Source organism: Channa argus, chromosome 6 (assembly GCF_033026475.1).
Source record: "Channa argus isolate prfri chromosome 6, Channa argus male v1.0, whole genome shotgun sequence".
NCBI lineage: Eukaryota > Metazoa > Chordata > Actinopteri > Anabantiformes > Channidae > Channa > Channa argus.
Genome location: NC_090202.1, coordinates 28,039,272 through 28,050,404, shown reverse-complemented (window position 1 = coordinate 28,050,404; position 11,133 = coordinate 28,039,272). Strand labels below are relative to the sequence as shown.

Genomic DNA, 11,133 nt, shown 5'->3' with positions numbered 1-11,133 from the left:
GTGTTGGGGGGTCTTACAAACTGTTGCCTTTTCTGTAGTTTTGTTTGGCGCTCGCGACCCAGCTCGCCCTCTATTGTTACTATAATGAGGGCTGCGCGTGCCTCCCCCCCCCTCTTCTTGTGTTTGTATCCAAACGTGTGTCTCCTCAGCTTGACACCAAAGCGTCTCATAATGTGCAGTAAACAGTGAATGAAAGTTGTCCAGTGGCCTGAGACAGAAACTACACGAAGCGCTACGTCTCCCCCGGTTCCACAGTCTCGGTTTCACAGTGAGATATGATGTGTTTTTGTTGCTTCATCTGAAAAGTTCCCACATAAATGAAATGTAGTGGAATTAAACTCAGAAGTTTCCTATTTAAATGTGGAGAAATGAAGATTTAAAGAAATAAATATTTATCTGCTGCTGCTTCTGTTCCACCCCGAGTCTCTGTTGTGACACTAATATCTGATTATATCTGTGTGTGTGTGTGTGTGCCGCGCCGAACACCTGGTCTCGTGCTGCAGCTTGTTGCAGCTCGTTTTCTCTCTAACATCATTTGCTTTGTTTCCTGCCAAACATGAGCATTAATGCGACGCACGCGCCAGTCCATCACAGAATAAGAATACCTGTTCAGCGCGTGCAGCGTCCGCTCCCCGGGGAGCGCGGGGGACGCGTGCGCACAGCCCCATCAGACAACATGCACATATTCGATCGGCGCCATCTGCTTATTGATCTGACCCCCCTCCCCCTCCCCCACCCCACCCCCTCCCCCTCCTCTCAGGTCGACTGACTCCACGCCTCGCGCCCAAGTGAATGGACAGGTCCACAAAGGTGCACGTTCGGAAATTCTGCCGCTGGCTGCGTTGCACCATCACCGCCGCCATCACTGATTATTGTTCTGTACAATAACCGTCTTTCAGTGTATCTGCTTTTGGTCTTTGTGCCAGTTGTTAGTTTAAGAGGAAATGACTGTGACGCACTGCGTCATCAAGAACCTTTAGTTTCTACTGTTTGTGGCTTTAATGTGAATGCAATTAAACTTTATTGTCCACTGACGTGACCGTTATCTTTGCCACAAATGGTCCCTTATACACATGTCAGGTCAGCGTCTTTCTAACATCTGGCTCCTCTGGCATCCGTCCATCCGTTCTGGACACCTTTTGTCCTCCAACACGTGCCCAAATGGTCCGAAAAGAGGCGGCACGAGCTTTTGTTGAAGTGAGAGAAGACACGGCGTGTGCCGCAGAGGAGTTGTGTGTGTGTGTGTGTGTGTGTGTGTGTGTGTGTTAAAGATGAAGGGATCGTGGGAAAGTCTGCTGAGCTGTGAGGGGGGGGGGGGGGGGGGGGGCTCAGAAATGTCGGGAGGGGCTCCAAGGTGTCAACGCTGACACCTGCACAGACAGCCGCGAAACAAACGCGTCCTCATCAGATGTGTAATAAAATATTCAAACATATGACAAACTGCTTTTATAAATCCTGTCAATCATCACACCCCACTCCCCCGAAAGAACAGAAGGTGGGCGATGATTGGCTGCAGGATTCATTAACACTAATTACAGATTTTTCTTTTACTTAATATTGTCTTTATCCGCCTTTACTGTAATGCACCGTCTATATGCTCGAATATATTGAAATGTCTGCATACGTCTTTGAATGGAACACGTGCAGTGGGGGGTGGGGGGCGCTGAAGGTGATACTTTTCAGTCCCTGCATTCTGTTAGCTGTTAGCATCTGGAGCTAAACAAGCTTCTGAAGGCAACAAATGGTCTGAGGTATAAAGTGCAGCCGCGTTCCCAGGTTCACACCGCCAACAAACTCGGAGGTAAAGCACATGAACTCGCACACGCGCGCAGAGCCGCGGGCCCCATTAAAGGCTTTGGGCACGTGCTGGTCTGTGCATAAAGCAGAAGAGGTCCCGGCGCACTCCTCTCACCTGAAGGACCGTTTGCAGGTAGGTGTGAACTGTGGTTCGGTTCTCTCACGCGCCCCTGTCAATGCAAGGAATTACCATGACAACGATGTCATTCAAAGAAACACACATTTCACATTATATCCAGCAGAGTTTGAGCACAAAGACTCGTTACAGAAGCAGGTTTGTCTGTGTGATTCCGTGACACTGAAGAACCGTTTACAACCGTGTGTTACTTTTCACGTGAACAATTTAATTTACAAACACAGGTCAAATTAGCTCCAGCAGTCCCAGTTTCACCTTATGGCCAGAGATGGATCACTAAATGGGCCTAGTGGGGACAAAATGATTTTACAGATGTCCAAAAAGAGGCAAAAACGCATCAGTAATGTTAGTTTTACTTCAACTGTGGGAGGGAATCTGGACCTGGATCAGCACTTTGGATGCTGTGTATTGACAGCATTGAGTGGAGTTTCTCAGCGTGCAGATGTGCACCAAGCAGCACAGTAACCATCGAGGCTCCTACTGCTTGTTCCTGAAGCTGCACGGGCACGAAATCCCTTCAGGGCCTTTGAAACCTGCTTCACTTCAGTCCCAGCAGTGGGTCTCAGGCCTCTGATCCGTTTGCTGTAAACATCAACCGGCTGAACCTTCTTCAGTTCACAGCTCCGACCAAGAAAAGTTACTGGTGCTTTTCTTTGTTTTACTTCCAAAATATATTTAATGAGACTGCGAGAAACTTTTATATCCTCTAATGGATTTTCAGTAAATTGTTTGGCAAGTGTGTTTTCACTTTATGTGGAGTGAGGGTGGTGCTTTGCTTTTAAATGCTGAAGTTCTCTCTATTTTTATACAGTTTCATTTATGTATCCAGGGTTTCAGAGGAAGCAGCTTCTCTTCTCCACAACAGAACCTCAAAGCAGATCGACTGACCCTCTGATGACACCTCAGGCCTGAAACTGATCCCTGCAGTATTCTGTGTTAACCAGGGTCCCACAGGATGAAGGGACATGTTCCTCAACATGTAACAATACATAAATACAACGTCACAAATACTTGAACAATAAATTAAACAATTAAATTTAAAAAATTCAAATGAAAGAAATTTGGGTGAGTCTATTAAATTATAACACAAAGATGTTCCACTTAAAACCTGTGAGAAATGTAATGTTTTTTGTCCTTTATTATGAAAATGAATAAAAGTTTGTAAGAAATGTGTCTTTAAAAGTAAAAACTATTTCTGAGATTACAAAATATTAAATTATATTTAACTTAAATTAAGGAAATTTAAACTTATTCTAAAAAAAACACAAAAATAATTCTGACCTAAGTTAAATTATGACAATTTATTTAAATAAAAAATAATTGAAGTTTTTAAAGTAATAAAGTCATTGCTATAAATAGATACTTTTTTTGTCCTTTCAGCTTAAGTACAATAAAAAAATGAGACTGAAGCTAATAAAATACAAATTGTTTTGATTAAATGTAATGTAACACAACCTAAGCAAATAAAATACAAAATAATTCTGTTAATAAAATGTAAAAAGAATAAAGTGTAATTTTTACTTAAATACAAAATCACATTTCTAACATGAATCAGTTTGATTTGTATAATTATAAGCAAAATTAAAATTTTTAAATTGTAATGCAAGAATAATGTAAAAATTATTCTATTTAGTTTAAATTGAAATGACTATGATTGGTAACAAAAATACTTACTGAAGTTTGTACATTTCATGTTCAAGTTTGAACTAATGAAATTACCACCAAATTTGGTAACAAAGACCGTAACAATTTGAAGCTCGTCATTTTACTTTCATAAAGCACCGATTCACAACAAAGTCGTCTTAGGAGCTGCTGGTGCAGGTGAGGAAACCTTCCTGCTGCTCATGTTCGCATGTTTGCTCCAACAGCAGTTTTTGTGGTTTCCCATCATTCCATTAGGACGAGTTTCCATGCCAGCTTCGTGAAGCCAGGCGGGACCTCTGCGTTTGAGAGGTGGGGGTTGTTCCAACGCCTTCACGGGACTCAAAGACGGCTGGTGATGAAGTGGGATTACAGCAGAGAGGAAAAACACATTTACAGGTTTAATACACAGCAGGGAGTCGGTTTTCCATTTCACGGTAATGTGAAGGACTCGAGGTTCACTCAGGTTTCAACAAGTTCTTTGAAAACCAGCTAAAAACACAAAGTACACAAGGATTCAGAAAAACAAAGTACTTTAACACTAGAACTAATGTACTGCAGTGTAGAATTTTATCTTTTTGGAAAAAAAGTGTAAATTAGTTGTTCAGCAGGTGCTGTTCCTAATTTATCGGCCCTTTTACGTCCTGCACAGAGCAGGAGGGTGCGAGTGTTGTTGCTGTAAAACAAGTGGAAATTCAGCTTTAACAGGGAACTGTAAAGAAATTTACTGCTCATAAACCTGAAGGAAAAACTGAGGCAACACAACATCAAAATGATTCATATAATTGGCACAACTGCAAATGAAAACAGCACAACTGCAAAGATTCCACGGTTCTGCGGAACAAGGCTGAGATTCTAACAGTGTGCTTCTACACGAAATAAGAAATGAGTGAAAACTCTTCACACCATGTCAAACACCTCCTCCACTTATCGGCTGGTTGTTGGAGAAAAGGATGAAAACACACACACACACACCGTAGTTTCATTTGACTCAGACACTTACTGTCCCACTGCCACAGATAATGTGGATTCAACCGCCGCTGAAAATAGTCCCCAAACAACTACACCTTCCCTTCTGTCTGATAAAACCTACAGCTGGTGGAGATTAAAGGATGTCTGAGCCTTTTTTGTGAGGTGTTTTTAAAAATGTACATCTTGAGCAGAAGCCGAGAGCCAGAGACAGCAGGGAAGTTACAGGAAGTGCTAACACACACACACACTGTTGGTTTTGGTATTTTTAATAAGACATCGGGAAACACATAGAATACCAGACTACATTAAAGAGGTTTGACAGAAGCCAGGATCAGATCTTTCAGATCCCCTTTTCCATCGCAGGCTCAGTTGCTCTTCCAGTCGGCAACATGTCCACAACTGAGCGCCGTCGTCCACGCTGACATATAGAATTATACTAACATTTTTATTAACAATATTCAGAACTAACATCCAGCAGCCCCTCAGCACAGTCTGGGACACACAGAGGAATAGACAATAAAATACACGTTCTGAAGGCGTGGTGCAGGACAGAGCATCGCTGATCTCAGGTCAGATCCTGGGAGCGGTGGGGCCGACCAGAGCTGGAGTGGCGATAGCAGCGCTGGTCAGATCAACCTCCAACCACCAACCACAGGAGTTTGAACCTAACCACGATCCTCACGCTCTCGCTCTATTCAAACAATTAGCAGCTTGAAATGCATCAGGTGACACCAAGATGTTCAAAGGTGGTAGCCAATGGCTAGTCTCCCACACACAGGTAGAGCCTCTGTCATTGGTGCAGAGGCCGGCCAATGTCCTTGCTTCATCCCAGTACTGCAAACGCGTCCCCGGAAACACGATTGGTTACTTGTGACCTCAGTGAACGCCCAGCTACAGTGCACAGGTCTCCCCCCTCCTCTCCTCCATTCTCCTCTGGCCCCTCACCTTGACACTGGCGAAGAGCCGGGCTGCGATTGGTGGAGTGTAAGAGGGGGCGGGGCTCACTGCTGTTTGGAGCGCCAGAACCGCGAGGCGATGGAGCCGAGAGACAGTCCCTGCTTCTTCTGCTGGGACAGCTCTGCTAGACGCTGCTCCTCCTCCTGAGAGAGAATCGAAGCACATCGGTCAAAACAACGAAAATCCACGCAAAAAAATTACAGGGTGCGTTTGATTTCTCCTCCTACCTGCGCTAGCTGGGCCTGTCTGCGTTTGAAAGCCTCGATGGGGTCTTCTTCCAAAGCGTAGTTCTCCAACACAGTACGAACATCATCCACGCCGCTCAGAGCAATGGCTGAAACACAAGATACTGTTCTGTTAATGCCCAACGATTTAAAATCAGAGACCTACAATTTATACCCGTTAATAGACAAAGTATGCAGGTATAATTGCAAACGTCTCTACAGCCTCTAATTGTTTTTCTCCCTGCAACTTTACTGCAGTTTATATTATTCATTCCTTTTATAACCTACATCTTTCATTTTGTAAAAACCTCTCAAGCTTGAATCCTGCAGATTCCCACAACCTCACATGCAACGTTGAATAAAAGAGCTGTTGGTGTGTGTAATCTTTTCTGGTGGTCGTCCCGACTGAAGCGATTCCTGACACCAGTCGCTAGAAAGAAGCTACGTAACCACTTAACTTAACCAAGAGCTGCAGAGTATAAAAAACTGAAACGTTATAATCCGGTTTTTAAGCAAACTGGATGATTCTCTGCAGGGCTGGGTGTGTTGGTGGACACTGAGCAGGAGAAATGCATTTGACACATTTACCTTATTGTGAAAATATCCTCATTAAGTGAATACACAGTAATACGTGCAAGACCACAGTGAGGCATTTCAACACCGGCACAAGGCCTTGTGAGTCACATTTTCATTCGGGGATTCTAACAATTTCAAAAACAGAACAATACCCCTAATGTGGGCAGTTCTACAACCAACACAACAAAAACCCTACTTTAGCAACCACGGCAATGCAGGTCTCATTGCATTTGTACTCAATTAAGGAATCAAAACACCTAATTTCACCACATTTGCAGAACTTGATGACAGATTTTCAAATGCTAAATTATTTTGTAGGAAAAGCCAGAGCACCTTCTTTGCAATGGATTCGGCAACAGAGGGAAATAAACTGCAACAATAACAACACCAAGAAATGACTGGATCTACTGGAAAAGTTGGACTGTGAGGGTCTCGCTGTGCATCTTACTCTTGAGGAAGTTGGCGAGGTCGTAAAGTGTCCGGTCCTCTGAGTTTCCATCCCACTTCTTCAGAGCCATGCCGTTAAAGGGCTGCAGGCCGAACGCCTCTCGCTTACAGTCCACCACGATCACCTTACTAGTGTCCCGATTCAGACACGACACATCCTGAAACAGACAAAACAGCCCAGAAGCTTGAGACAGTGCAACATGGAAGTGATTTAAAGTTGTGTTAGACTTTGCGTAACCTGTAGAGTCTCACATAAAGGACACATTGTACTACAGGTAAAGATCCTGAAAATCACACAAAAGGTGTTAAAAGTCCAGTTTCTTCTTCCTCCATCCTAATATAAGCTGCAAATTTAACTCAACAACGCCATTACAACACACACATTTTTCTTGGTTCAACCTAAACCTGAACCTAAAACCAGGTCAGAACCTCCCAAACTAACTTTCAATGTGATCCAACGGACCAAATGTCCTCCCATTTCAACCACAGAGAAAACACACACTTTCCCTGTCAGGTCCCAGATGGTCCCCAAGTGTGTGTGAGACAGATGGAGAGGGACGCTGCTTGTTTCTCTATCACGAGGCTCATCTGGTGCCCAGCCACCCACCCCCCAAAAGCTGCTGCTGAGCTGAGTGTGTGCGCGCGTGTGTGTGGCGTGTGTCTGCAAATAGAATCCCGGTGGACACATTCGTCCATCCTCCTCAGAGCCAATGAATAAAAGGCATCTGTCTTCACTCAGGCTGTATTGGGTAACGCTATAACCTGAGATGAAGTATCTACACACACACACACACACACACATCAGTGGGATCATAAAACCACACTTTAGGGGAAGTGAGTAAATTATCATGACAGTGAAGCAAAAAAAAAAAAAGAAAACACCCACAGCACATGAAATATATTTTTTATATCCTCATTTTGTTTTCATGCAGTTAACCTGGACGTCCAGCACATGAGGCCACTTGCATGTATCCAAAAGAAACAGGGAAAACCCTGTTCAAACAGTCCTAACTGCTCATGAGTCACAGACTAAAAAGGTTGTTAAGGTTAAGACTTGGTTATAGTTAACCCAAGTGGTTTGTCGGCACCATCTTGTTTATTTTCTGCGGTTCTTAGAAAAACTGCATGTGACTGAGTTAATCTAGGAAACAATCGCACAACACCCTCCCTCATGCTTCCTCTCCTACATACAGTGCTAACTTTAGTTTTTTGACTTTGCAGCCCTGCAAATACTCACTGACAAATTAAAAACGCTGCTTGTATTTAATTTGCTCCAGAGATGATTTTGTCAGCAGTGAGCCAAGTTCGGACAATCACGGAAACAGAGACTTCTGATGCAGTCAGGAGCAAACCAACCTCTACAACACTGCAGCCTCAGTAGTAGTTAAGCATCAGGTGTTTGCCACCGTAAAGAAGTTCATATTTTTTTAAACAGAAGTCTCAGCAGTTTTAAATATAATGCTTTTGTGTTTTATTGACGGAATGCCACCAAAGTCCCAGTATCAGGGGAAATACACTGCAAACCACACGAGTTTTGAGCTAGTTTTGCACATTTCCCGCTCGTCCTGGACTCAGTAAGGCTGTTGTAACTTATCATGGATTCGGTTTGATGTAAGCAACGTGTTTGATCAGTAAGACACGTTACCAAAAACGAGCTGACCACCTGTCATGCCACCACATGCATGTCTCAGTGGTCACACGTGAGTGTCCTGGTTTCTCCTCCGGTGGAACCTGCTCGAGTTTATATCGTGTTGTAAACTCAGCTTTTCCTTAAACGTGCATGATCCTGCAAAGAGAAACCACTTTTGAGTTGCGAGTCTCAGAAACAACATGCACTTCACACACTTTTTCTCCACCATGGTGGGGTCTCGCTTTCTAGGTCTGTAACACACGCAGCCAACATCATGAGCTAAGGCTGGTTGAGAGCGACCTGCTGCACCCAGCAAACGTACCACTTCTAAAGTCAGCATAAAGGAGGGTCCACAACAGTCCCCCATGCCGAGTTCCTACCGTTTATCACGTGGTGCACAGCGTAATAAGAGACCATTTGGGAATTTTCTAAAATCATGTGATAAAAGGTTTGACTGCTTCTGATGCAACAGCCTTGGCAGGAAATGTTTGCTCATTTTCATTCAGTTTATTTGTGACATTATAAAAAAAGGTTTTCACTTAGAAGAAAATCAACGCAATTTCAACATGTTGCACACCACCACCTAACTCAGATGCTAAAACACAGACGACTGTGTAACTGCAAAAAGAGTCAGTCAAAATACCTGCAGCCCTGTGGTATCTCAGTATGTATCGTCACAGGCTTAGAAAGTTTAGAAAATAAAAGTTTGTGTTTATTCATATAGTAATAAATGGGGTTATATAAAAATAGAAGAGCTGAACTACAGACTATGGTGCGTTTTAGCTTGGTGGTGACTCTTCACACACACACACACACACACACACACTTGCATCAAGGAAAGGTCACGCCCCAGCTACTTCCACACCACCACTCTTCTCTCTGTGTCTTTGTATGAAAATGCCACTCGTCAAATTTGCCGTGCGATGGTATTGGCAGGAGCCATCTGTGGCTGCTGCCCCCGTTTGGAGATTAGAAACAGGAATGACATCTACTGCTGTGAGGAGCAGACGCTGCATGGACGTCCAGCAGAGGAAAACTCAGTCACACACGTCACAGTGTCACTGCAGCAAATCTGACTTTATTGCCTCCCGTTGTCTCTTAACTGACTGGATCACTGAGCAGAAGAAATTCACCTTCATACATTGTGCGTGTTCGCTGCTGCATGATAAAAACATTTAAGAACAGAGCTGACTGCGTATTTATCTGCAACTTCACACAAAACATTCCATGCGTCTAACGTGAGGCTGTAAATGAGACTTTTGTAAGTTCTTTCCTTAAAGCTCTGCAGCAGGCACCTGTCTGCAGCCTGCTCACTGCAAAGGGCCAAAGACAGAATATATAGACAAACTACTTTTTTAGATTCTATTTTTTTTTACATATGAAAAAAGGAAGCTCAATTTGTCTGGAGGGAACAGGAATTTATCTTACATAAACATAAATTCAGAAAACATTTTGTCCAGTTGGTATATTTGTTTGATTTATTGTTTGATCTGTATTAATACTCAAAGTAACAGAAACGAATACAAATGACCTACTGAAGCCTAAACTTACACCAACTGTATATATGCAAGATTCCATAGTGTCTTTTTTAGCTCAAACAAGAGGGAAAAGCCATAAAAACGGTTAGAAACGTGCGGAAGCTGTTGGAGATGAGTGGGATTTGGGATTGACTCAACGTTGGGCTGAGAAAAGGAAATGACCTTCTACTCTGAAAACCGACATAATGAGCAACACAGAACCCTGCTGTCTTCATTAACCTCTTGACAGTAAAGCCTGCACGGACAGGAGGCTGGAATGAAAACAAAGTTAGGAAGACAGTTAATCCAACTGTTGTGTTTCTTAACCCGGCAACAGCCAGCAAACAATAAGACGTCTGATCCATTTCAGGGCTGCGGCCGACGCCGAGATGCAGGGCAGCAAACAATAGCTGGATGTTAGGGTCAGGTTTTCTAAGAGGGTGAGGAAGAGCCAAAGCTGCGGCGTAGGAGGAATTAATCTTACTATAGTTGAGAAAGTCCTGTCGTTGTTCATTTCAACATTTCTGAAGCAACATCAGACAACATGAGCTGACAGGATGAGATCAACATGTTGCTGCAAGCACACTGCTCTGTCTAATCCAGATTATGATGCAGCCCCACACATGGAGCAGACTCCCTGGTTGTTTTCCTGTAGCTTTAATAATCTGTTCCTCTGCTGCACCATTGTTTCCTGATGCATTCGGGAAATTTCTTTTCAAACTATCACTGTTTTTATTGCTGATTTTTAATATTCACATGCTTTTTGTTGCCTGTGTGTGTAATATGGACATTCAAGAGTTAAACAACTTTATTAATATCAGAGGGAGACTGCTTTGGCAGGTTCACATTCTGCCTCAGAACAGTGTAAACACATGGATTCATGTGCATAGATCATTTACTGACCCACCTTTGTTAGAAGTAATGCAGGAGAAAATCCACAGTACACTGCACCAACACGTGTGTGTGTAAAACCAGTACAAGTCTGTGCTGTGGGACTCAATGTAATTAAGTGGATCTCTTCCGTGATTTAAGTCTTTCTAGCATAAAATTTCCTCTGAAAGTTTGTGTTGCCTCAAAATATCTGCATCTTTTTTCTGAAATGACGCATCCCTAATCCTTAGCATACACCCCTTCCTCTTTTCCCAGCATTGATAAGTGTCCAGAAATGCAGCAACTTCTATACATCCCCTCCTTACAGTTGCACATCTTGGCTGTGGTCTGTTCTTTATCTCATAT

At 43.3% G+C, this 11,133-nt stretch overlaps 1 protein-coding gene across 2 annotated transcripts in view; it reads right to left on the bottom strand.

Moving 5' to 3' along the window:
- Positions 1-4,791: 4,791 nt before the first annotated feature.
- The window catches only part of timm50 (translocase of inner mitochondrial membrane 50 homolog (S. cerevisiae)), a 37,578-nt gene continuing 31,236 nt past the window's right edge, over positions 4,792-11,133 (bottom strand). For both annotated transcript variants that reach the window (XM_067508184.1, XM_067508183.1), the window contains 3 exons: positions 6,752-6,908; positions 5,731-5,837; positions 4,792-5,646 (listed from right to left, as the gene is read on the bottom strand). In XM_067508184.1, coding sequence (XP_067364285.1) covers positions 5,548-5,646; positions 5,731-5,837; positions 6,752-6,908 — 363 coding nt within the window. In that variant the 3' untranslated portion in view covers positions 4,792-5,547. The remainder of the gene's footprint in view (positions 5,647-5,730; positions 5,838-6,751; positions 6,909-11,133) is intronic.